Below are 26920 nucleotides of genomic sequence, written 5' to 3' on the forward strand. Positions count from 1 at the left end.
CAAAACTAACATGAGAGACAGTGAAGGGAACAGGTGCAGAATGATAATCACCCATTGTTGAGAAAATGAAGGGTCCCTGAGGGTTAAGAAGAAGCAAAACAAATGAAAAAGTCACAATTTGCCAGACTGAAAAGATTCTTCCAAACCCGGGAACTGGGGAGGGCCATTTGGTATCTGCAGTGGTTTTAGTCAAGGTAAAAAGATGGAGTCTTCTGTCTGTTCTAAAGAGAAAATAATGGAGTTTAAGGGCCCACCGTATTAATGACTTTCTCTCGGTTTGTGTCTGTGCAGAAAAAGCTGCCTTAAGGCAGCTGGCAATTTGGCAAATATTGATCCTTTTGTATAGAGGGTGGTGGGAGTAATTAGTAACTAATTATTGCTTTTATAAATTACCTTGCTTGTAGCAGGTGTCTGAGCCTAGTTTCGCACTGTCAAGTCAACTTCCTGAGTGTGAACATTTTGGCTAAGATTAAGGTGTGGCTGTAAAGCTCCTTCTGGACCATTGGCAGCTGAATATGAGGTTTAGTGTAGGGTTACCAGGTGTCCGGGTTTCAAAAAGCCTTCCTCCACATCGCATTGGGCAGGAGGGCATCTGCGTTTGCGCAGACATCCTGCCCGATGAGAGCAGGCAGCGGGGAGGGGGGGGGCAGGGCTGGGGCAGTACTGGGACATGATGGGGCGGGGATGGGTGAAACTGGGCGGGCCTGGGAGCGGGCCTAGGAGTCTTTTAACCCCAGTTTAGTGGGGATTAACCGCCTGCCACCCAACCCCACTGGGATACAACAATCATAAACTCTGGAAAAGGACACAGTTGTATCAATTTATGTTTTATTTAGGGCTATATTTCCATTAAAATTTTAATCATGATTAATCGTGCAATGAAAGGTATGTTATTTATTTTTCTCACTGCAGCTCCTTGTGACTCTGGGCAAGTCACTTAACTTTCCATTACTCAAAGTTACAAGAAGCTGCAGTGGGTGGGGGAAGGGGGGAATAGATAAATACAGTGGTACCTTGGAATCCAAATTTAATCCATTCCAGAACCCCGTTCGAGTTCCAAGACAATTTTTCCCATTGAAAATAATGGAAACTGGATTAATCTGTTCCTTGGTCCCACAAACTCAGATTTTCCAATAAATTTAACAGAGGCAGCAAGATCGGGTCAGCCCAAAGACTCCCTCCCAGGCAGAAACAGGAAGCTGCATCAGAGGGGAAGCTTTGGGCTGAGCAACGCTTGCAGTTCCCGTACGTTCAGATTCCAAAGCAGGGTTCAGATTAGAGAGTTGCACGGGGAAGAAATCCCACCCATCCCCGCCCATCCCCGCCCGGATCCTGTCCGTCCCCACCAGGATCCTCTCCGTCCCCACCCATCCCCGTCAGGATCCTCTCTGTCCCCACCCATCCCCGCAAGGAATTACCTCCATCCCCGCCCATCCCCATAAAAAGCAGCAATTACTTCTGACAGGATCATCAATTCCACAGTTTCTTTTGTGTTTGCTTCTGTTTTCCTTGTGGAATCTCTTTGGTGGAACCCTTTTTTTCTTTTCTGTTCAGGTAATTAACTTATAAACCCCCTCTTTTACTAAGGCTGACGTGTCCATTATATTATATGGACGAACCCTGCTTCCAAAGCCTTCCATCCCCGTGGGAGTCACGTAGGCTAGAAGGGGGTCCCCGTGGGAGTCCCGTGGGCCAAAGGGGGGTCCCGGTGGGAGTCCCATGGGTTAGGGGAGATTCCCGCGATCCCCGTTCCTGTGCAGACCTCTAGTTCAGATTCCGGGGCAAAATTTAATTAAAAAAAAAAAAAGTTTGGATTCCAAGTTGTTCGAGTTCTGGGGCGTTCGGATTCCGAGATACCACTGTAACATACCATTAATCACAGTTACAAATTTATCTCTCCCCCCCCCCCCTTTTTACAAAACCATAGTGCGGTTTTTACTGCTGGCCGTGGTGGTAATAACTCTATTGCTCAGCGTCAGAGCTGTTACCGTCATGGCCGGCACTAAAAACTGCACTACGGTTTTGAAAAAGAGGGGTGGAGGGGGGTGTAATAAAAATGCAGCCCTAAAAAAATGAAAGAATAAAAAGTAATGAAAAAATAAAAATAAACACAAAATACAAATTAACGCTGGCTTTTACATAAACGCAGTAACTCCCTCTTTTACTAAGATGCACTAATCAAATTAGCGCGTGCTACACGCTAACGCGTCCATAGACTATCATGTTAGCGTTTAGCGCGCGTTAAGCGCACCTCAGTAAAGAGGGCCTAAGTGTTTCTACCGCTGGCAGGCGAAGTAAACGCTCTGAGACGCGTACAGTTCCTATGAGCGTCAGAGCATTTTCCTCGCCGGCCCACAGTAGAAACCTCTTCTGCGGCTTTGTGAAAGGAGCCCTAAACATAAGAACATAAGAATTTGCCTCCGCTGGGTCAGACCAGGGGTCCATCGCGCCCAGCAGTCCGCTCCCGCGGCGGCCCATCAGGTCCATGACCTGTAAGTGATCCTTTGACTAAAACCTTTCAATCCTCATTATTCTTCTATCTATACCCTTCCATGATCCTATCTCTACCTCTGTCTATATCCCTCAATCCCCGTATCCTTCAGGAACTTGTCCAATCCCTCTTTAAATCCCCTTAATGTATTCTGACCTATCACATCCTCCGGAAGTGCATTCCAGGTGTCTACCACCCTCTGAGTGAAGAAAAATGTCCTAGCATTGGTTCTAAACCTGTCCCCTTTCAATTTCTCCGAGTGCCCCCTTGGCTGAAGAATCTGTCCCTTTCCACCTTCTCTATGCCCTTACAGTTTTCACAGGCTACAATCTGATACAATTAGGCCAACAAAATCGATAGCATGAAACAAAATAAAATAGGCTTTCCTTTTAAGAATAGCTTATCTCAGACACTCAAGAACAAGCATACTATCCATTTGTCGAGGTCGTCTTTGTTTACTCATCCATTTTAAATTCATAAACTGCCTTCCTAACGTTGGCGCAAAGCGGCTTGCACCATTTTGCACTGTGGGGCTGATGATGGTCTTTAGTACACAAAGTTGTGGATGCAAAAAAAATGGGTTCTGTGCACGAGTTAACCGTGCACAAAGCTTGGTGCAAGCACATTTAAATTCATGGCAATGGGGCTTTTGGCTCTTCAGCACAGAAGACCAAAAGCTAACACAATACCAGGGGTTTAATGCCAAATGCATATGTATGCATCTGAGTGGCGTGTACATTCGTCTGCACGTGTGTTAGAATGCTACTCTATGCATAGCTACCATGGAGCAAGCTCAGGGCTCCCTCTTAGTAGGGACCACCTGCCATCAAATTACCGCTCTCTTTATCCGTAGTCCAGGATCTCTCTCCTCCTGCCCCTGTATGGATCTGGTATCTCTCACTTCCTCTTCCCCCTCGTGGGTCCAATATCTCTCTCTGCTCCCTTCCCCATGGTCCTCCAAAATCTCACTGGCAGTGACAGTGATGAAAAGCAGGTACCTCTGACGAGTTACATCAAAGGAGGCAGGATGTAGTAGAGCAGTGGTCTCAAACTCATGGCCCGGGGGCCACATGTGGCCCGCCAGGTACAATTTTGAGGCCCTCGGTATGTTCATCATAATCACAAAAGCAAAATAAAAGTTTCTTGATCATCTGTCTCTTTAGCTATAAATGACAATATTATTATTAAGACTTAGCCAAAAGGAAAGATTTATAAACTATAAAGAGTTTTACCTCATGCAAAATTGTCATTTCTTTAATAAGACATTAACTATTTTTTCTGAGGCCCTCCAAGTACCTACAAATCCAAAATGTGGCCCTGCAAAGGGTTTGAGTTTGAGACCACTGTAGTAGAGGAAAGGCCCTCTATAGCCTATATAGCTGGTGGACCTCCTCGAAAGGCAGCCAGAACTCCCTTCTACCAGGCTCTGCAGTTGGTGACAACGTCCTTGAGCTGGCATCAGTGGCTTAGGGCCATTGCTGCTGCTTGCAAAGCTTGGTAAAAAGGAGTTCTTTGGCTACCTTGGAGGAAGTCTTCAGTTGGCAGAGCTTTGGGAATCCTCATTAGCTAAAGTGTTTATATTTTGAGGTGGGGGTATGATGGGCAGATAAATTTTTGTGCCAACCCACTTTAGGCTCAGGCCCACCCCAAAGTCTAGTTAATCACTGGCCCCACCACAGTGAAGTGCCTGGAGGAGGGGGTCCCCGCGTTAGAATGCACTATCCAGGGGTCTCAAAGTCCCTCCTTGAGGGCCGCAATCCAGTCGGGTTTTCAGTATTTCCCCAATGAATATGCATGAGATCTATGTGCATGCACTGCTTTCAATGCATATTCATTGGGGAAATCCTGAAAACCCGACCGGATTGCGGCCCTCGAGGAGGGACTTTGAGATTATGCCAAATTTTACGCACTTTAGTAAAAAGGGCTCCATAGTTCTTAAACCAGGGTAGCTGATAAAAACAAACTGCCACAAATGCAGGTTGCTAAAAAGAATGATTTGTAATGCGGCACTATAACATTCTCTAAATCAGTGGTTCCCATCCTTGTCCTGGGGATACCCCCGGCCATTCGGGTTTTCAAGATATTCCTAATGAATATGCATGAAAGAGATTTGCATATAATTGAGGAAACAGGCATGCAAATCGGTCTCATGCATATTCATTAGGGATATCTTGAAAACCCCAGGACAGGGCTGGGAGCCACTGCTCTAAACCCCTTGCAATGGGTACAGGTTTACCACCACTAAAGATGGGGTTCTCTCTTTCTCTCCAGCGCCCATCCGGCTTTTCCGCTTTCGGCCGGCGCTGGTAATTGGAGACGCTCCCTGGGAGGCAGCGTCCGCCTCGCACGAAAGGCTTCCTCTCTCGTCTCGCCGCTTCACTTGGTCGCCGGCCGGGGGAGTCGCGGGACGGGGGCTGCTTCCCTTCCACATGCCCCGCGGCTGCCGGCGGGCTTTCTCTCGCCCCGCGCCCGGGGGCCGGGCGGCGAGCATGGAGCCGTGAAGCGCGCGCCGGGCCGGGGGAGGGCAGCGCTTCGGGTCGGGGGAGATGGAGGCTGGGGCGCCCGGCCAGGGCTCGGAGAGCGCCCGGGACTCTGATCGCCAGCTGCGGCTGCGGCTCTGCGTGCTCAACGAGATCCTGAGCACGGAGCGGGACTATGTGGGCACCCTGCACTTTCTGCAATCCGTGAGTATTTCCCCCCCCCCCCCAAAAAACAAAAACAAACAACTTTCTTATTATCAGTGAGTTTCCCGGAGACCGATCCCCCCCCCCCCCCTGAAGTGCCTGGAGGTGGCGGAGAAAGGTGGGTTGTTAACTACTCCTGTCCCCCCAGGCAGAGGGTGAGCACCCCAAATATTGAGTGTCCAGGGAGGGGGTAATTAATTTATACTGTGTTTGGATATCCTCAATGGGGCCTGAGCCCCAAAATATTGAGTGTCCAGGGAGTGGGTAATTAATTTATACTGTGTTTGGACATCCTCAATGGGGCCTGAGCCCCCAAATATTGAGTGTCCAGGAGGGGGTAATTAATTTATACTGTGTTTGGACATCCTCAATGGGGCCTGAGCACCCCAAATATTGAGTGTCCATGGAGGGGGTAATTAATTTATATGTGTTTGGACATCCTCAATAGGGGGTGAGCACCCCAAATATTGAGTGTCCAGGGAGGGGGTAATCAATGTATACTGTGTTTGGGCACCCTCAATCAGTTTGAAATGTTGGCGCCTCTGCTAGATGCCCCTGATCAAGTCACCCCCACTCTCATCCTATAATCACTACTTGAGGAAAAGAGCATCATTAAAGTGCAAAATGTTTAATGTGTTAAGTGCATCTTCCTTTTTAAAGTGTTTCCTTCCCCTTTTTTTTTTTTTTTAACAAGTCTTGCGTTATGGGTGAGCACAGAGGTTTAATTCTCATGAGAAGGAGAAGCGCCATTTAATCTTGAGTTTTCTCTGTGTTAAAGTGCCTTTTGCTTGTCGGGGGGGAGGGGGGGTCTATGTTATCACATACTGCTTCCATTATGATTTTGGTGAGCGCTGATCTCTTCTAAATCGGCTGGTACCCTAGTGGCAACCAAAACAGTTTTAAAGCTGCGGTTCTGAATCCACTCTTGCAAAGCCCCAGGACTTAACTCCTGCTGACAACTGATCGGGCGGAGCTGAGTCTAATCTTACTTGCAAATACATTTTTAATACCAGCTGGAAGTTTTGCTACACAAAATCACGTTAATGGAGATCCACCTGTCCCCCCCCCCCCCAACCGGGGCTCATGAATAGAAACTGTGTTGTTGTTTTTTTTTTAAAAAAAGAGGGCAACATTTTGCACCCCTGACTTCACGTGCAAAAGCGGCGCTGGCGCTTAAACAGCAATGGGCGCTAAACCGTGCAAGCGGACCCGGCGGATCGGATGCAGGAGGGGGAAATGCGGTGCCTTTGTGTGAAGCCTGGCTGCTTGGCGGGTTTCCCCTCCTCTCGGAGGGTTTGGTTTCTAAGCACGGATTGCTCTGAATCGTCCACTCAAGCCTCCTTCCTCTGGCTTTTGTCTGCACAGTTCTTAAGATTCACCCAAGTGGAAAAGAGTCTTCAAAAAAAAAAAAAAAAAGAAAGAAACGACCGGCAAACTCCTCTTTTCTTTCCCTCTTAACTAGAAATATTCCTCTATGACTTTGAACACTTGTTACTAACGGGTCAGATTCAGTGCAAGATATTATTATTGCAGCAAAAAACCCGGAGAAAGTCCCCCGAGCTTTAGGTTTTTTGACACTTGGCTAAAACACTATAGCGCGCGTGACTTTTCATCACGCGCTAACCCCCCCCCCCCGCGCTAGCCGAGAAACTACCGCCTGCTCAAGAGGAGGCGGTAGCGGCTAGGGCGGCCGGCGGTTTAGCCCTATGGGCTCCTTTTAGCGTGCGCTCTAGCCGCTACCGCCTCCTCATTTCGGGTAGCGCGCCCGCTAATCCGGTGCGTGCACTAAAAGCGCTAGCACACCTTTATAAAAGCAGCCCTACATTTAGCATTTATGCGACAACCTTTTGGCGTTGTGAATCTTTTGATGACGACACTGATAACTGAAATGGGAATGAATTCGGGTTCTCTTTGCAAGTCAGCTTTTTAAGTACAAGTCCCAGCCTTTGGGGAGAAATGACTTAACAGCAAGATGCCACTCGGTAGAGGCCTGGCTCTCGCTCAGACCCTGTATTAATCTAGCATTGGTAGCATTGTAAACAGTAAGTTTTGGAAGAGCCTGGTGCCAGGCATCCAAAATAGATCCCACCAGTGCTTTGCATTGTGGAGTGGATAGCCTGCAGAAATCATTCCTCTCTTGCCTCACTGGGAGGGTAGCCAAAGCAGCTCTGCTGCCTAAACTTTCGAGCCCTGCTTGAAAGCCTCCAGAAGGATAAGGAGAGACAGGAGCATATTTACTGAAGAGTGCTAGGGAAGTTTTTCAAGTAACTTTATCCCATGTTTACTAAATTACCCGTAAAAGAATTCAGTGCGGTGGCGTGATTCCTGCGGACTATAATCGATGATATATGTATCCTCTCTTTCCTTTTTCTAAATTATGTGTATTGTAAATCGCTTAGGTCTGTCATATGCTAAAGCGGTATAACAAGTTTTAATAAAACTTAAACAATTATTAGCATGTCTGTTAGTGTATGTAGTTTGCACATAGGGGTCCTGTGTGTTAAGCCCGGTTCATAGACAATTGCGCGCAAGACAATCACGCGTGGACAAAATCGCGCAGACAACTCAGCGCAAGACAAATGAGCGGAAGACAATTGAGCGTTAAGACAAGTGAGCACAAAGACAACTGAGCGTAAGACATTTGCGTGCAAGACCACGCTCAATTGTCTTTGCACTGAGTTGTCTGGGCGATTTTGTCCGCGCGCGATTGTCTTGCGCGCTTTTGACCTGTCACCGTTAAGCCCAGTTACCATGGTATCAGAGCTGGGCATTTTGGGTCAGATTCTCTAAAGCAGTGGTTCCCAACCCTGTCCTGGAGGACCACCACCCAGTCACATTTTTGGGATAACCCTAATGAATATGCATGAGAGAGATTTGCATATAATGGAGGTGACAGGAATGCAAATCTGCTCCATGCATATTCATTAGGGTTATCCTGAAAACCTGACTGGCTGGTGGTCCTCCAGGACAGGGTTGGGAATCACTGCTCTAAAGGACCTTATAGGTGCCTGATTTAATTGGCCAAATTCCCTTAATAGGTTCAATAAATGAAAAAAAAAATTTTTTTGAGGGGGGGGGGCAATAGGCACCTACCTGATTCTATAAAAGGTAGGTGCCTATCGCAAGGGGCTTAACAGCACTTAACACCTAAGTGGGCTTTTTTTATGGACAGAGCAAGACTTAGGCACCACCAAGCGTGAATCTCCAAAAAGTTAGGCGCCTGAAATTTAGGCCTTTAAAACCTTCGCCTATATTTCAGGAGTCTTTAAGTTTTTAATTGAACCATTGAAGCCCATTAACTAATTATTTTTGGTGTCGGTCTGGGATTTGCACCCAGTTCTGGGCGAACTTTATAGAATCCAGGTGTTAATGTCCAATTAAGGTCCTGAGTCTCTAAACAGCACCTAGGAAATGGGCTCCTTCCACCTGCTATTCAAAGCTAGACTCACACCTAGTGCTAGGTGTCCGAAGCTTAGGTGCTAGTATACAGCATTCCCCCGATATTCGCGGGGGTTCTGTTCCAGGAACCCCCGCGAATCTCGAAAGACCGCGAATACGGTTTTTCATGGGGGAGCCTGAAGAGGGCAGCAGGAGAGCAGCTGGAGTGCCGCGAGTGCAGGAAATCACTCGCGGTACGCTCCGACCGCCTCTTTCCTGCACGAAGTCAGGCCTTATCCAATCAGGAGCTGTATGCCAAAGCCACTCCTGATTGGATAAGGCCCGACTTAGTGCAGGAAGAGGCGGTCTGAGTGTACCGCGAGTGATTTCCTGCACTCGCGGCGCTCTGGCTGCTCTCCCGCTGCCCCCTCCTTGTCGGCGGTTCGCGGTCGGAAAATACCGCGAATGACCAGGGCCACGAACTGCTGACCGTGAACGACCGGGGGAACACTGTATTAGGCCAGGGTTTTCTTGGCCTAAAATATCAGTCCCTAAGTCATTTCATGCCCTATTTCTGCCCCTAACCAGGGTGGTGGTGCCCCTCCCCCACCCTCTTCCCAGCCCCCCCCCTGCCGTGCACATGCCTCCTTCCTTTTCCCCATGCCTTTTTAACTTGTCCATCATGAGCCGCGTGTCCATGTTGGTGTCGCCCTTTGGGGTCCCGGAAATGATGTCAGAGAGAGTTCCGACACCGATGTGAGCAGTAACCTGGCGCCAGGGAAGGCATTGGGCAGGAGAGGAGCATGGAGGGAGGGGTGCCCTTAGGAAGACCGTGCCCAGGGCAGACTGCCCTCCCCACTCCTCCTTACTACGTTACTGCCTAACCATGCCCACCTTTTGGGTAGGCGCCTTATTCTAGTAGGCGCCTAGGTAATGAACCAGGACAATAGCCCCCTTCGCAATATCATTCCCAAAACTGAATTTGTAAACTGTTAACCCCCAATCACAAACTATGAATACCCCATTCAATTTATGGAATTTTTCTAATTCTTTGTAAGCCGCATGGCACTTCAAGGCCCTGCAGCATACGAACTGTTGTTATTATCATTAATGTTCCCATTATCAGATGTACACTGCTATACTCTGTAATTCGCTGTATGTACAGTTTCTCTTTATTGTAAACCGCCTAGAAGTCGCAAGATTGTTGGCGGTATATAAGAATAAAGTTATTATTATTATTATTATTACATGGTGCCTACTGAGTTAGACGCCTACCCGAAAATTAATTTTTCAAAGTTTTTTTATGGTGCTGTTCAATTAACAGCGCCCATTGAACCAATTAAAAAAAAATTACCCGCCCCCCCCTTTTTACAAAACCTCGGAAGCAGTTTATAGCTCAGGCTGGCACGCTGAATGCTCTGCGCTGCTCCCGACCATCATAGGAACCCGATGAGTGACAGGAGCAGCACAGAGCATTCAGCGTGCCTTTCTGTGCTAAAAACCGCTTCCGTAGTTTTGTAAAAAAGGTGTGTGTGTGTGTGTAAGTTAGACGTCTAACTCAGTAGGTGCCTCAATTTAGACACCTACTGGTAGGCGCCATTTATGGCATCAGGTCCTAAGTGCAAAATTTTGATGCATTTTAGTAAACAGGTCCTGTATAATTGTTGCTGCTGTGTGCTAGATTCAGAAAATAGTTCTTTGTTGGGGGTAAAGCTTCTGCAATGTGAAATATTTTGATAAATAAGGAGTATGATACAGGGTCTTATTTATTAAGATTATTCTGCAGTTTTGCGTCCCTAGGTGAAAGCTTCGTAAAAGCAGCCCATGAGAAAAGCCTTGTAAGCCAATTAATAATCCCTGCCTGCTTTGGTTCAGTGGCAGGGGTGCAGCGAGACTGTCTGAAGAGTTTCTCTTTTACTCGAAGGCCTGTGCTTTCATATATTTTTTTTTTTATGAGCAAACAGCAGGGTGAGGTCTGGGGGTTGAGCTTCACAGATGTTCTTTAACCAAAGGATGTCTTGTTTGGTGTCTCTTGTTCTGCTTCTGTTTCCTCGTGGCCCTTACTCTGTTGTAGGGCTTTATGGGATGGCTCCTTGCGGATTGGTGGTATAAATTCGGCCTTAGTGGCTTCTGTACTCTAGCAGCACCCAAGGAAGGAAGGGGCCCACTTACAGCAGTAACTGAATCTTCTGAGGTGGGGTCTCCCTGCTCCAGGGGACCTTTCTGAAACTGTTGGTTGGGGGCTCGTTAATCTGCACTTCTGCCGTGGATCCGGACGTCGGTTTTATGGTTTAAGAGGCTCGGCTATTTCTGAACTCTGTTCCCATCGTAAACTTGTTAAAACTGTGGTCTGCTCGGACTTCATTAGGACTAGAGAAAAATGGAATGTAAGGGAATTGCGATATGTTTGTTTCCCCACTGCAGTTGTGTAGATGGAGATGCAGAAGAATTTGAGCAGAATTAAATACTTCTGTATTTATAAATATAGTGCTACAGTTTTTAAATGAGGGAAAAAAAATCACTTCCCTCACCAATGGTGTTTTAATATTATTATTATAGATTATTTATATACTGTCTTTATATGGTACAATCAAAGTGGTTTACATATTGCATTCAGGCACCTTTTTCTCTTCCTTGGGGCTGGGGGAGGGGGGGCAGTTCGCTCTGGGTGCAGGGAGCTCGAGGGTGCTGGAGCCGTCACGAGTCTATGGTCTTGCTTGCACACGGCCATTGATCCTGCCCCCTCTGACGTCAACTTCCTGTTCCGGAGCGGGGGACCAGCAGAGCCGACATCTGCGTGCAGGCAGCCTGCAACCCTGTGACCACTCCACGCACCTTCTCACTGCCTGGAGAAGGCTAGGTGTACTGTCCCAGGTTTCCTCCCCGACAGGTATGCCTCTGCCCTAGTGGGCTCGCAATCTAAGGCAGCTATCTTCACTGATTTTAAGTCGGGGCCACTTTGGATTCAAATGAGCTGAAGGAGAGCCACCCCTTGGGGCAGAAATTGCTTACCAGCATGTGACAATGACATTCATCCCTTCTACCCACTTTATAAACTTTTCATTGGGGATATCCTGAACAGGAGGTGGTCATTTCCAAATGTTTTCTCTTCTTTGTCTTGTCCTTCAAGCATGTGGTTCTCCTCCCCATCTGCTTTCTGTCTTGAGCTCAGGAACTGAGAGTAGTGAAGTAGAGAATGACACGGTGACAAAATTCATCACCATTCCTGTCCCCGCGGATAACCGCGGGAAACCATCTTCATGTCATTCTTTAAGGAGAGGGGAAAGAATCAGAGTATAATTGGGCACAACCACTGACCCGCAAGCTTTGCTTTGAAGAATGCTGGTGTAGAAGGACTGAGGTTGAAATAGACACTAGAAAATGACTTGGGATTATTTCCCGCGGTTATCCGCGGGGACAGGAACGGTGAACAATTTTGTCACCGTGTCATTCTCTATAGTGAAGCAAAAACAGAATGATGTTGGGGAGGGGGCACCCGAGAGGTCTCTAGAAGCCACTATTGACCCCCGGGCCTTGCATTGTAGAACACTGGTCTGAGGGGTTCTTTTACTAAATTGGGGGTAAAAATTAACGCATACTTACCACAGGTTAAAATGCACTACCATGGGGCACACTCAGGCCATAATAGCTTCTTGCAAGGTTCTTGCAAGGACAAGGGAAAGCCCCCCCCCCCCCCATACTGCAAAGTAAATCCCTCCCTCCATCTCAAAGTGTCTAAACCAGATGTGGGCAACTCCAGTCCTCGAGGGCCGGAAACCAATCTGGTTTTCCGGATTTCCCCAATGAATATGCCTTGAAAGCCGTTCATGCAAAATAGATCTAATGCGTATTCATTGGGGAAATCCGGAAAACCCGATTGGATTCCGGCCCTCGAGGACCGGAGTTGCCCGTGTCTGGTCCAAACTCTTCGCTAAGTTAAGATTCTCCTTTTTTTAAAAGCTTCTTTCATGAGATCACACAGGAAGTCAGTGGCAGACCCAGGAACTGAGCCCAGCGGAATCTTCAGAAGGGTTGGATGGGGAATCCGGGAATCGGAGCCCAGTGGTTCCCTTGCTCTAACCGCTGGCTCACATCGGCTCCCTACTTAGATTTAAAGTCAACACTTGCTGATTGAAACCCAGAGTGTTCTACCCTCTCATCACCAGTGTATAAGTATCATCTTGTAGGACACGTGCCACAGGATAAAATAACCACATCACACATTGAAACCAGATTCTGCTCCCTGCTCTCTGTGTAATTTTGTTCTGTAGCCACAGGTCACACGGTTTCCTCTTCTGAATGCTACTCCACCCGTCTCACCATAGGATGTTTTTCATACTCTCCAGTACGTGGTGGCAAATAGTTTCTCTCCCTCACTTCGGCAGAAGCTCTAGCAAGCCGGTGTGAGACAAACCCTTTTGCAGTCTTCCTCATTAGCTTGTGCTAGTTTTAAAGCCTCATCTGCTGAAAATGAACCAGTTTTGCAGGGTGCAAAATTTGCCTTTCACCAGATGGTTTAGAGACCGATTGAAAAGGTCCTGCGTGGGGCATTGAACCTTTGAAAGACACTTGCCTACATTCAGAAGGAGGTGTGGCCTAGTGGTTAGAACTGCTGTCTCAGCCCCCTTGAGGTTGTGAGTTTTTGATCCTCTGGGCAAGTCACTTAACCCTCTGTTGGCCCAGGTACCACAGTTAGAATGCGAGCCTGCTGGGATAGATAGGGAAAATACTTCAAGGTGCCTGATTACTCTTCAGTGTATTGTAAACCGCTTTGGGTGAATTTCTTCATGAAAAGGCGGTTAATAAACCCCGATGAATAAAGTGTGGGAGGCTTTGTGCAAACTTCAGTGAGCTGCTGTCACCACCTGTTGCTAAAAGATGTCTGCGCACAAGCAAACTGCACAAATGCGTCAGTGAATAGCTCATTTAAATCGTAAGGTATTACCATATATACTTGAATATAAGTCAATCCGAATATGTCGAGACCCCATTCCCCCCCCCAAAGGAGGAAAAATGGTTGACTCAAATATAAGTCGGGTGACTTAATATTCAAATGCCCTGTCAGGCTTTGCACTCAGCCCCCTACCTCTCTTCCCTGTCAGGCTCTGCACCCAGCCCCCTACCTCCCTTCCCTGTCAGCCTCTGCACCCAGCCCCCTACCTCCCTTCCCTGTCAGGCTCTGCACCCAGCCCCCTACCTCCCTTCTCTGTCAGGCTCTGCTCTGCCGATCCTTGGTGGTCTAGAGGTGCATCGAGCAGGATCAAGCTTTCCGTGCTCCTGCCCCTCCGCTAAGCCGGTCAGTCGCTGCTGTGGCCGCTGCAAATTCCGGTTTCTTCAGCCGCTGAGCGGCACTGAGCAGGAGCGTGCTTTGGCTCAGTGCTGATCGGCTTTCACGAGAGCCAGTCAGGAAGCCGCTCAGTGCCGAGCAGCAGCGCCAAATCGTGCTCCTGCTCAGTACCGCTCAGCGGCTGAAGAAACCGGAACTCGCGGTGGCCACTGCAGTGGCCGACCGACTGGGTTAGCAGCGGGGCAGGAGCGCGGAAAGCTATCTCCAACCCGCTGCACCTCTGGACCACCAGGGATCGGCTGATCAGGTACGACGGACAGGGCAGGGAGGGGGTCAGGGTGCAGAGCCTGGCGGCGATCTGCAATAAGTCTGGGAGGGAGGCGCTGGTCCAAATATAAATTTTTTGGCCCCAAAATCCCGGTTTATATTTGAGTATATATGGTAGTTATTAAACCCAGATGCAAACAGGGTGCAGGAATTGTGGAGGCTGAGTGCAGGGTGTTTTCTAATGCGATTGAGGAAGAATAAAAAGGTTAGCTCATTCTTCTGTGGTCATGCCTTTTTTTCCCTCTTTACTATGAACATACAGGATCTGCAATTTTTTTATTTCTGGCTTTGTTGAAAGAGATGAGTCGCTGAGGGAGAGGTGTGTTAGAATAAACAGTCCAGTGCTGATTGCTGACATAACATAATACAATGATATTTCTGCACAGAATAATATTGATGTTTTTAAACAAAATAGCTTGCCAGCACATGTGCATGATGCATGCACATTAAAACTCTTATGTACAGCTTCAATTTTCAAAAGCAAGAGAAGCTGTGGAAATGGTGTTCTTGATGCAGGCTTTTATTCAGTCAATATCAAGAGTCCACATTTGCATGAAGTGAAGTAAGAAGGACCCAGCACGGTCTGTATTTCAACAAACTCGCCCTCCTCAGGGGTCCGCTGAAATGCTAAAATATCAGTAAATACGAATGCGGAGATGAAAGTTTAGCATAGGAGCCTTTTAACCCCCCCCCCCCAAATAGAAACTGAGTGCTATGTTGTGTATGTGAATCAATGCGTTGCCAAACTGGTATTTCAGTGGTCCCCTGAGGAGTGCGAGTTTGTCAAAACGCGGGACTGTGTTTGGGTCCTTCTTGCTTCATTTTGGGGGTCTTTCACTAAGGCGCGCTAGCTGATTTAGCGTGCTATAAATGCCAACGCTCCCATTAAGTTCTATGGACGTGTTAGCATTTAGTGTTCGCTAAAACGGCCGAATAAGACCCCCTAAATCACCCTAGTAAAAGACCCCCTAAATCGCCCTAGTAAAAGACCCCCTAAATCGCTCTAGTAAAAGACCCCCTAAATCGCCCTAGTAAAAGACCCCCTAAATCTCCCTAGGAGTCTTAGTAAAAGACCCCCTAAATCGCCCTAGTAAAGGCCCCCTAAATCACCCTAGTAAAAGACCCCCTAAATCACCCTAGTAAAAGACTCCCTAAATCACCCTAGTAAAAGACCCCCTAAATCTCCCTAGGAGTCTTAGTAAAAGACCCCCTAAATCGCCCTAGGCGTCTTAGTAAAAGACCCCCTAAATCGCCCTAGTAAAAGACCCCCTAAATCGCCCTAGTAAAAGACCCCCTAAATCGCCCTAGTAAAAGACCCCCTAAATCGCCCTAGTAAAAGACCCCCTAAATCGCCCTAGTAAAAGACTCTCTAAATTGCCCTAGTAAAAGACCCCCTAAATCTCCCTAGGAGTCTTAGTAAAAGACCCCCTAAATCGCCCTAGTAAAAGGCCCCCTAAATCACTCTAGTAAAAGGCCCCCTAAATCACTCTAGTAAAAGGCCCCCTAAATCACTCTAGTAAAAGGCCCCCTAAATCACTCTAGTAAAAGGCCCCCTAAATCACCCTAGTAAAAGACTCCCTAAATCACCCTAGTAAAAGACCCCCTAAATCTCCCTAGGAGTCTTAGTAAAAGACCCCCTAAATCACCCTAGGAGTCTTAGTAAAAGACCCCCTAAATCGCCCTAGTAAAAGGCTCCCTAAATCGCCCTAGTAAAAGGCTCCCTAAATCGCCCTAGTAAAAGGCTCCCTAAATCGCCCTAGTAAAAGGCTCCCTAAATCGCCCTAGTAAAAGGCTCCCTAAATCGCCCTAGTAAAAGGCTCCCTAAATCGCCCTAGTAAAAGGCTCCCTAAATCGCCCTAGTAAAAGGCTCCCTAAATCGCCCTAGTAAAAGGCTCCCTAAATCGCCCTAGTAAAAGGCTCCCTAAATCGCCCTAGTAAAAGGCTCCCTAAACCGCCCTAGTAAAAGACCCCCTAAACCGCCCTAGTAAAAGACCCCCTAAATCGCCCTAGTAAAAGACCCCCTAAATCGCCCTAGTAAAAGACTCTCTAAATCGCCCTAGTAAAAGACCCCCTAAATCGCCCTAGTAAAAGACTCCCTATATGCAATTGTGGACTCTTGATTGATTGAATAAAAGCCTGCATCAAGAACACCGTTTCCACAGCTTCTTTTGCTTTTGGTTTTTTCCCATATCTGTGGAAATATTGGGTCTTTTCTTTTGTCTTCAGCTTCAATTTTCCCAGTACCAACAGTATTTATGTACAGGCAGTCCCCGGGTTAAGAACGAGTTTTTAAAGCTGTTTTTAAGTCTGATTTCTAAGTAAGTCAGAACTTGTAGATTTTAAGATTCTTGCTGTTCACCTCTGCTCCCAGCTGACAAAAGGGCCAACTGCCCCCAGTGTTCCCTCTAAGGTACAGCATACACAACCACACACTGTTCTTGATGCGGCCAGGCATTATTCCTGAATCTGCTACAGGAGAAGTGTAGGAGTCTAGGCCACTGGAAATACTGCTCAGTGAAATCAAATAAATCCGCAACCGCGTTCTTAAGTTTATGTCATACTTAAGTTGGGCATCTGTAACTCGGGGACTGGCTATACTTGACTTGCATGACATATGCGTTGCCATACTGGGACAGTCCAAAGTTCCCTCAAGCCCAGTATCCTGTTTCCAACAGTGGCCAACCTAGGTCAGAAGTACCTGGCAGAAGCCCAAAGAGTAGCAACATTCCAGAGCTGATACTGTGATGTCATAATGCCTCATTCCACCAATGTCTTAAGAGCCAACCTCATCAGTGATGTCATAATGTCTTGATTATTTCTATACAAGCAGTCCTTGGGTTAAGAATGAGTTACATTTTTAAAGTTGTTCGTAAGTCAGATTTATATGAACTCTTAAATCGGCGCAATGCGTTCCATTATGACGTCGCATGCTATAAATATTTGCGATTTGCTCAAAAACTATAAATGATAGGAAAAAATGGAGGCTATTTTCCTGCACAGGAGGTCAAATTCTATAAAGTAAACCTCATTTTCTTCATGCCCCAGAAAGAAAGTTAAAATTTGTTGCGCAGTCTTTGTCCCTCGTGGGCTCACAATCTTTTGTTCCTGGGACAAGGAGGGTTAGGTGACTTGCCCAGGATCATGAGGAGACACCTTGGGAACCGAGTTCGGATCATCTCCAAGTTCTCAACCCACCGCTTTAACCATTACTGTAGGTTTCCCCTCCATCCCAATGTCCTTAGAACAGGGCTGCCCAAGTCCGGTCCTTGAGATCTACTGACAGGCCAGGTTTTCAGGATATCTACAATGAATATGCATGAGAGAGATTTGCATACCAAGAAGTCAGTGCAGGCAAATCTCTCTCATGCATGTTCATTGTGGATATCCTGAAAACCTGGCCTGCCAGTAGATCTCGAGGAGCGGACTTGGGCAGCTGTGCCTTAGAAGATGGTCCATGCAGTTACATTCACGGTTGGAATTTGTTAACATAGTGGTAAGGATATTTTATCATCTAAGTCCTTTATGAATGCTTGCATGCTATAATAAATACTTCCTGAATTATTGTATTCTTGAGTTGCGCTGGAGGGCCTCTGAGCACCTGCAGATGATGTCACGCGCATCTGTGCATGCTCGGAGGACCTCCAGATGCGGCCCGGAGGTTGGAAAAGAAAGATGAGGCTCTGGGGAAGTGGGGCGGGAGGCCGATCGGGGCTTGGTTGGGGTTGGGACAAAGCGGGGCTGGGGGCTGAACAGGGCGGGGCCATATATGGCCAGGTTTCTCCGCGGAAAAATCTGGTAACCCTAGCTACATGCAAAATGTATTAGGTCCAAGACAGCTTTATTGTAAACTCGGGTAGTAAATGAGGAAACCGCATTGTACACAGTGTCATAGTGAGGGTGAGTGCTGTGCCCCTCCCCCTTTCCCCATACCTTTTTAACTGCGGCACGAGCAGCCACCAACTTATGCCCGCATCGGCTTCAGCGCGCTCTCTAACGTCACTTCCTAGGCCCGGGTTCTGGAAATGACATCGGCGAGAGCGCCAAAGCCGATGCGGGCAGCTAGTGGGTGGCTGCTCACGCTTAAGTTAAAAAGGTACGGGGGGAAGAGAAGGGGCACGCACGCGGCAGGGGGAGGAGTGGGAAGGGGGGGCAGAGAGGAGGAGGGGTGCTGGCACCCCGAGCAAGATGGCGCCCGGGGTGGACCGTCCACCTTGCCCTCCCCCCCTTTTACTTCACCACTGATCATACACTCACATTTTGTATACATTAATGAATATGGATGAGCTAAATCTGCATGGATACTACTTCCGTTGTATGCAGATCTGTCTTATGCATATTCATTAGGGATATCTGAAAACCCGGCCTGTTTGCAGCACTTGAGGTCTGAACTCCTGCACGCCTGTATTTAGATATTGGCTGAAAGATCCATTTGAGCATTCAGTTTGTCCAGTGGCTCTATTCTGTACTGTTTTGGTTTTGGATTTTTCCCAGTTGTCAGTGGATGGAACCTAAGCCACAGTACCGGGCCGAGCTTTGGGTTCTGGCCCAGAAATAGCTAAGAAGGAAAATTTAAATGAAATAAGTAATTTAAAGAGAGGGTAAGATTGGGCAGACTGGATGGACCATTCGGGTCTTTATGTGCCGTCATCTACTGTGTTACTGGGTGTGGAGCCAAGGCAGCCTGGTGTCCTAATTAGGAAGCTTGCCACCTGTCTTTGATTATAGCTGAGAATGTTATTACATGTTGGCAGGCCTGAGTTTACGCATACACGAGACGGGCAACTGCCTATGGCACCATAATTTGAAGGTGCCAAATAAGTTTTACACTTCCCATTTGTCGGCTTGCATCCAAAAGAGCCCAGCCTTGCAGCGATGGAGGTATTTATTTGTCAGCGGCAATAGGAGAAGAATTGATGTGGGCTTTGTCGGGGGCATGAGACCACAAACCCTGCAGGAGCCCTTTTCCCCCTCTTGCATGGACTTCTAAAAACCATGAAAAGTTGTGCAAGGGGTGGGGATACTGTAGGGCCTGTTAGCGTTTGCTGCTCAGGACACTTGATTTTTTTTTTTTTTTCATTTTTATTGTTGCTATTTCCTGAAGATTTCCACTGAGCCTGGAACTATCCAAATGGGATGGAGATAGGAGGGAAAAGATTTGGGGAGAGAGCTAATGCTGGATTCTACACGTGTAATAAGCAATGGAAATAAATAATTGTATGTACAGAAGTAAAAATATTGCAAAACGTGTTTCCTATGGGCGCCAGGCTCTTACAATCTGTTTTGCATGTTGGTTGACCTTGCTACATCCTTGTGAGAGCTTGATACTGTTGGACTGCTGCTCTGTTCGGATTGTTGCGGTTATCCAGATGTTGTCACATCCAAATAAATGGAATCAACATATCGGCCATTATGCTTTCTTTGGGGTGTTCTGCGAGGTTTTATTATTTCATTAGGATTTTATATACCGCCTATCAAGGTTATCTAAGCGGTTTTACAATCAGGTACTCAAGCATTTTCCCTCTCTGTCCCGGTGGGCTCGCAATCTATCTAACGTACCTGGGGCTATGGAGGTCTGCAGGTTGGTTTTATATAGTGGGTTCTCAAACTCAATTTATCGGGGTTTGAGGTTGGCTGTTTCATTGGATCCGTTTTTTTTTTTTTTTTTATTATGGAAGGGGCGAAGATTCAGTGCTACAATTTCAACCCAGTAAGGTGAGAGATTCTGGCAGGAAAGTCCATCGCTTCCAAATTTGAATTTTGGTGGGAAAATTAAGGCAGGAATGTCAATAGGTCACGGAATTAAACTTGTCAAGGTCAACTTTACTTGTATCATCATTTTGAAGTTTCCATCCAATCCCCCCCTCCACAATTTATTGTATTCTACTGGTGCCCCAATCCCAATCTTCTCCAGGCTTTCATGTTTGTCCCCAGTGTGTTTAAATTCAGTTACACTTCTCCCTCTGTATTCACGGTTTCGATTATTCACGGTTTTTAACTTGCTGGCTTCTCCCCCCCCAAATTATGTCAGCTTGCATAGAGAAAATCACCGATTCCCAGCACTTTCTTCACCGTGTTTTGCCTCTCCTTCAGGAACAGGCCAGGTCTCCCACCATGTTATTTGCGGTTTCACCATATTCACAATGGTTTTTAATAGAAAACAGCGAATAACATATGAAAAAGTTATTTGCGGTTTTTCTGTATTTGCGGTTCTGTTAATCCCCTATCACAGCGAATAAGGCGGGAGAAGTGTACAGTTTTGTTTTCCATGATGCTGAGCTTGAACATTTTTCTAATATCGGAGAAGTGAAAATAGTAAGATTTAAATTTGTAAAGGGCAAGAGAAATTGGAAACGACTTTCCCGTATTAACCCTCTCTTTTACGAAGTGGTGGTAGAGGTTTCTGCTGTGGCCTGGAGCGCTAAATACTCCAACGTGGCTCCGACACTCGTAGAATTCGTATGCGCGTCGGAGCATTTAGCACTCTGGGCCATGGTAGAACCCTATACTGCGGCTTAGTAAAAGTGTATGATTGTGTGTGTTTGTGTGTGGGGGTATGCTTATTATTGCCAGACATCTGGATTTCCCCGGACATGTAATCCTTTTGAGGAAATATCCGGGAGTCCGGACGGCTTTTCAAAACCCGGCTCTTTATCCAGTTTTGAAAAGTTTAGTCCATACCACTGTCAGGCGGGAGCGCATCTGTGCTTGTGCGGATGCCACACGATGACATCACATGTGCGTGTATGTGACATCGCATCCACGCAAGCGCAGATGCGCTCCTGCCGTTGAAAGCAGGCATTGGGGGCGGGACTGGGGCGGGATGAGGGCGTGTCTGGGACATAGTAGGGCGGGGGATGGGTGAAACTGGGTGGGCCTGGAGGTAGGTCTAGGGATCCGGATTTTCCAAACAGAAAATCTGGTAACCCTAGGTATGCTAGGGGTATGATGGCTGTGCTATCCCCATCCTGTTAATTGATTGGCATTCTTCTCCTGTTTGACTGTGTAAATTGTCTGATGTGCGTAAATTGTCTGATGTTTGTATTCTAGAACAGTGCTTTTCAACCTTTTTACACCTATGGACCGGCAGAAATAAAATAATTATTCTGTGGACCGGCATTGGTCCGTGGACCGGCAGTTGAAGAACACGGGGCTAATTCGTGGGCCAGACCCCGCCCATCTCTACCCAATCTCCACCCCAGACCCTACCCCCATAATAGTACTAATTGCACCTTGCATGTCCCGTGCCTCATCTGGAAGCCTTCCCTCTGACGTTGCAACGTCGGAGAGAAGGCTTCCGGTTCAGGCGCAGGACGCGCATAGGAGCTACTGCCCGTGGCTTTGTGCACTGAATCAGTTAGGAAGAGGGAGCTGGCTCGAAGATAACGCCGCATCGATCGCACCGTGGACCGGCGGTTGAAGAACACTGTTTTGGGCCTGATGCACGTGCTGGCCCTGTGGACCGGCAGGAAATTTCTGTGGACCGGCACTGGTCCATGGACCGGTGGTTGAAGAACACTGTTCTAGAAGGACGGTGTAGCAAGACGAAATAAACATCTCACAGTTTCAATGAATTCAGAACTCGTGTTAGGTTTTCAATGCCATCTTGAATCAGTAAAATGAAAAAAAAAAAAATCAAGGAAACTATGAATGAGGTCTACAAAGTGAATTGATTTCTTCCACATTTCCTCCCCTCTTGCAGTCTGCTTTGTAATATCAAAACCTCTTTACTCCAGTCTTAAGCCCTGCCAGAATGATATCTGGGGATCTTGTTCAGCTCTGGAGAAGCCTATCAGCTATGACGTGGCCGTTTCCTATTTTATTTTGTAGAGACAATGAAATCAAAATATTAGTTTTCCTGCGGACTTTTCAGCTGTGTGTGTGGGAATTACAGGAGCACTGCTGCCTTCCCCGCGCCCTCGTGAAATGTTCACATGCGCGTTTGCCACGGACCCTACCAAAGTTGCCAGCAGCCTCCTAAACCCTGCGAGTGGTCAGCTTGAGGCAAGCGACGTTGACGCAGGTCTTAAAATGATTTCTAAACTTCTATTTGCCGAATTCTGTAAATAGTGCTCAAATCTGGGTGCCAAAATAGTTAGACGCCTATATCGGTGAAAACAAAAAAGCAAGAGGGGATCGATTGCCTCACTTATCCAATGTAATAGATGACAGTGAGGTAAAAAAGCAACAAACCAGAGCGTACAACCATAGTATGCTAGCCGTTTTAGCGCATGCTAACACGTCCATAGGATATAATGGACGCATTAGCGTTTAGCGCCTGCAGTAAAACAGCTCGAGTGTCTTAGTAAAAGGACCCCGTAGTAAATGACGGCAGATCCAGTTTGCTCAAGAGTCACATTCATTCTCAAGGCAACAAACCAGTAATTACTCATTTTACTTGCTAAGTTTTAGTATAAGATGTCTCTCCCCCCCCCCCCCCCCCACGAGATAGGTAAGACCTGTACTCAGACGATTTGAACGTGGTATAAAATGTACTTATAACTTACTCATGATCATTTTTGCCTCATATGGTGATACAGACCATAGAAGTCTGTCCGGCATTGGCTACATCGCCCCATGGCTGGAGTTGCCAAAACAGCTAACTCCAGCCCCCCTCCCCCCCCGATCCGTCTTGCCATATATGGGACGCAGACCATAGAAGTCCATCCAGCATCATCTTCCTTCCCTGCTGCTGGGCTTCTATTTAACAGATCACTCCTTACCACATCAATCTATCAAAAATCAAGAATACGCCTGAGTAATATCTAAATACTACCAAAGTGCAATTACACTCCCTCCTTCCCATTTGTGATTTCCGCACTCACAATTTCACATAATCGCAATTTTTTTTATTTGGGGAGGGGGGAACCCCCCCCATATTTTTGCCTTCCCCCCGGCATCCCGGCCTTACCTAGTGGTCTAGCGGGCTTTCGGGGCAGGAGAGATCATCCTACGCTCCTGCCCCGTGTAGATCGCCAATAGGAAATGGCTGCCGTGAGCTCCCGTCGTAGTCTCGAGAGGCTACGGGAACTCACGGCAGCCATTTCCTATTGGCGATCTGCACGGGGCAGGAGCGTAGGAAGATCGCTCCTGCCCTGAAAGCCCGCTAGACCACCAGGTAAGGCTGGGATACAGGAGGGAGGTGGGGGGTCGGTCAGAGCCGTATATTCGCGGTATTTCCCTATTTGCGGTCCACTCTGTCCCTAACCCCCGCGAATAACGAGGGAGATGTGTAAAAATCTCTCTCTCTATAAAATCGGATGCGTGTATGTATGTAGGTATGTTCTAGCATAACTCTGAAACACATGGAGCAATTTCAACCAAACCTGGTATACATATCACTTACTATCTGGAAACAAATATTGTGGGGGTGGGAAGGGGGTGACATGTAAAAATAATCAAAAAAGACACATATTAGAGTCTAATCCATAGTTTTTGGGGTCGCTGAGATGAATACTGACACTCCCGATGCTGTTTAAGCCCAAATTCGGCCCCATAGAGTGGGCCATTCTTGCTGCTAAAAATTAAGATGTCCATGAAATAAGTAAATACACTGGATAAATAAATACCCGGGCAACGCCGGGTGATCTGCTAGTATATAATAATAATAATAATAATAACTTTATTCTTTTATACTGCCATAACCAAAAGTTCTAGGCGATTGTATATATATAATAAAATGCATAGGATCTTAAGAATACCAGCAGAGTAAAGTAACTCCCGCTGGCTTGGCTCTTCATTGATCCCGTTGTTACATTGTATTCATTTCCAATCATGCTAATTCTTCTTTATTTAACTTTATTTCACGTTTGTTCAAGTATTTTCATAGTTATTACCAAATGTGATTGTAATTCATAAAGTGTACTTAGCTTTGCAACAACACCTCTCCGTCATAAATGAAGATATAGTTTTGGATCTGTTGAGTTTTGTGTAAAACTGTTCTCTCTCTGTTTAGGGATCCTTTGCTGCTTATTCCTTCATAGCAACAGCTAAAATAGTCTCTTCAAAAATGAAGACTTGTAGACGCAAATGAAAAAAGTCGCTTCAAAAGTAAAGGCTCGTAAAAACATGCTTGCATCAGGAATCAAATTCTGCAAAATCATATCAAATAACAATCAAGTTAAGTTTCCAATATAATGAGGGGGGTTACAACCCCCAACCCCCCCTAACGCCAGCGCAATCTCTATTAAGTAAAGTGTGGGGGGGTTCCCCACCAACACCCCCCGTCGGAGCTCTTTAAAATTTGTTTTTTCTTCGGCGCAATGAAGTCCTGCGCTCAGTTGTCTGTGCTCGGTTGTCGGCGCGCCTTTGTCCTCGCGCACTTTAGACTGAACCATTTTTAAGTTAGGCGCTTGTTTTTGAGTTGGGAGCCATTGAGCGCCTAATTTAGGCGCAGGCATTGAGGTCCCGACATAGATACAGTGCGCCTAAAGGTAAGAACGCGTGGCACCACCTAAGCGCGCTTAGGCGGCGCTAAGCATGGTTTTATAACGGGCACCTAACTTATTTTTATAGTGTCGCACTTAGCGCCGCATTAGTTGACGCAATTTATAGAATTGGGCCTAAGTGGGTTTTGCACCCAATTTTGGGCTCAAGGATTTACCTCAATTAAAACCCTGGTGTAAATTCCCACGCCTAAGTCGGGCGTGGATCCCTCAAATTCTGTAACACCGTGTGCAAATCCTAAAAGCGCGCCTGACCTGCCCAAGCCCTTCCCGTGGCTGGATCTGCGCAGAAAATTTACCTATACATCTTTATGGAATAGTGACTTTAAATGTGTGTGTAAATTCCAATTACTGCTAATTAGCACCAGTTATTGAAAACGCTCAGTAAACGACACTAATTGACTTATTAAATTGCCCACACAATTCTTCTCCCGTACTTGGGTGGATCTAATCTAATCTAATCTAATCTAATCCTTAGGTTTGTATACTGCATCATCTCCACGTTCGTAGAGCTCGACGCGGTTTACAGTAGGAGAAATAGGAAGGAACTACAACAGAGGGTTAGAGGTAGAAGTGTGAAGAAAATTTAGAGGACTTGGGATGCCAAGATATAAGAGGATCTTTGGATCTAAGGACATTTTGGAATTATGCTGTTTGTCATGATATGAGCAGCTTTTCAAGCTTTGACTTCAGCATGTATAGCAGATAAGCAGCTTTGAGGGATGCGACTTATAGTCAAGTGGTAGATCTATGAAAGAGATTTATATGTTTAATACCTCAGAACTGGAATGGCAACAATCTGTTTCCCGCCTTGAAATCCCTGTGTAAACGAGCAGGTTTCTCTTTGCTTTCTTTGGCCAGCTGCGGGGAGGGTTGCTGTGACCTTAACCAGAGGCCAGTTCTCCCCGGGGAGCTGTTGACTGGGTATTTCATGAGTTGCCCCTGAATACCCTGTTAGTCGGCCCTCTCTGAACGGTGACCTCTGCCCTGGATGCATAGTCTTCACATAGCAGCAATATTCTCTTCGGATGCATTTGTACATGTAAAGTTAGGGTTTTTGTGCTGGATACGTGCTGGGTTTTGAAAAGCCATCCAGACCCCCGGACATGTTCTCAAAAGAAGGAAATCTCCAGGGAAATCCAGATGTCTGGTAACACTATCCACAATGCATATGCATGGAAGAAATTTGCATATAGTGGAGGCAGTATATGTAAATTTAAAAGTAATTTAAAAACTTTCTCTTTAGAGATGCTTTTGGTAATTAACTAAACAGTTCATAGGTCAAATTATTTTTATTGTATCATATTATAACTTTTATTTGTTTCCCTTTTTGTTCTTTTCCTTTTTTGTTCTACTTTCCTATATTGATTTTGTATTTCACCTCCCTTCTTTCCTTGTGTTTATGAGTTTGTTAAGTTAAACTTTTAATCCCTTATGTCGTTATACATAGTTTTGTATTGTATTGTCTCCCAGTTATTGTAATTTTAAATTATGCATCGCTTAGAAATACGATTAAGCGATTAATCAAAAAACCATTAAACTTGAAGGCCTTTCTTTTTAAAGACGCATTCGGTGTATAATAGTCCTTCTAAGGACGGTAATGGAAATCTGTTCCTTGCCATATTTTAATCATGTTAGCATATCCTATATTATTCTAGACTATTTATTTATTTATTTTTTTGTTCCCCTTCCTTTTGTCTTGATCCCTCTTCCCCTCCCTTTCTCTTTATACAAATTGTATTTCTGCCCTTCTCCATCCTATATCGGTAAGTTAATGTTTGTCAGTGCGTTTAATTGTTTGGAGTATTATTTGTAATTTGTTTTTAACATACGCTCTTTTTATACTTTGTTTTTATAATATGTAAAACCGCTTTGAATTTTAATAAGGCGGTACATAAATTTTTTTTAATAAACCTGAAACCAAATCAAATTTATGTACATTCATTGAGGATATCCCGAAAACCCTGACTGGTAAGTGGGAACTTTAGGATCGAGTTCAGAAACACTGCAATATAGCATTTGAGACTAGCACGAAGCATCCTAGTGCTTAAATTTCAACGACCTTTCCAGAGTTACCTCCATAGTGTTTATGGAAAAAATGCTTCCTTGCAGCAATCTCCTATGAATATAAAGCATCTGAATCACCACTGCAAAGTGAAGCACATGCTTATCTTCTGCTCGGGTTGAGTTCTGGTCGCCTCATTAATTACTTTTAAATGGACTTGTTTTGGCAGGATAGAAATCTGGGGGCAGTGGGGTAGGTTGGGCTGATTGTTTCAGAGCACCGACTGGATGAAGTGGCTTTTGAACA

At 46.2% G+C, this 26920-nt stretch overlaps 1 protein-coding gene across 3 annotated transcripts in view; it reads left to right on the forward strand.

Annotated features, from left to right (window-relative positions):
• Positions 1-4648: 4648 nt before the first annotated feature.
• PREX1 (phosphatidylinositol-3,4,5-trisphosphate dependent Rac exchange factor 1) overlaps positions 4649-26920 on the forward strand; it is a 346652-nt gene continuing 324380 nt past the window's right edge. For all 3 annotated transcript variants that reach the window (XR_004541127.1, XM_033963869.1, XM_033963870.1), the window contains exon 1: positions 4649-5175. Coding sequence is in view for 2 of the 3 variants with exons in the window: in XM_033963869.1 (XP_033819760.1) it covers positions 5038-5175 (138 nt within the window). In the remaining variant the exon portion in view is untranslated. The remainder of the gene's footprint in view (positions 5176-26920) is intronic.

Source organism: Geotrypetes seraphini, chromosome 11 (assembly GCF_902459505.1).
Source record: "Geotrypetes seraphini chromosome 11, aGeoSer1.1, whole genome shotgun sequence".
Lineage (NCBI taxonomy): Eukaryota > Metazoa > Chordata > Amphibia > Gymnophiona > Dermophiidae > Geotrypetes > Geotrypetes seraphini.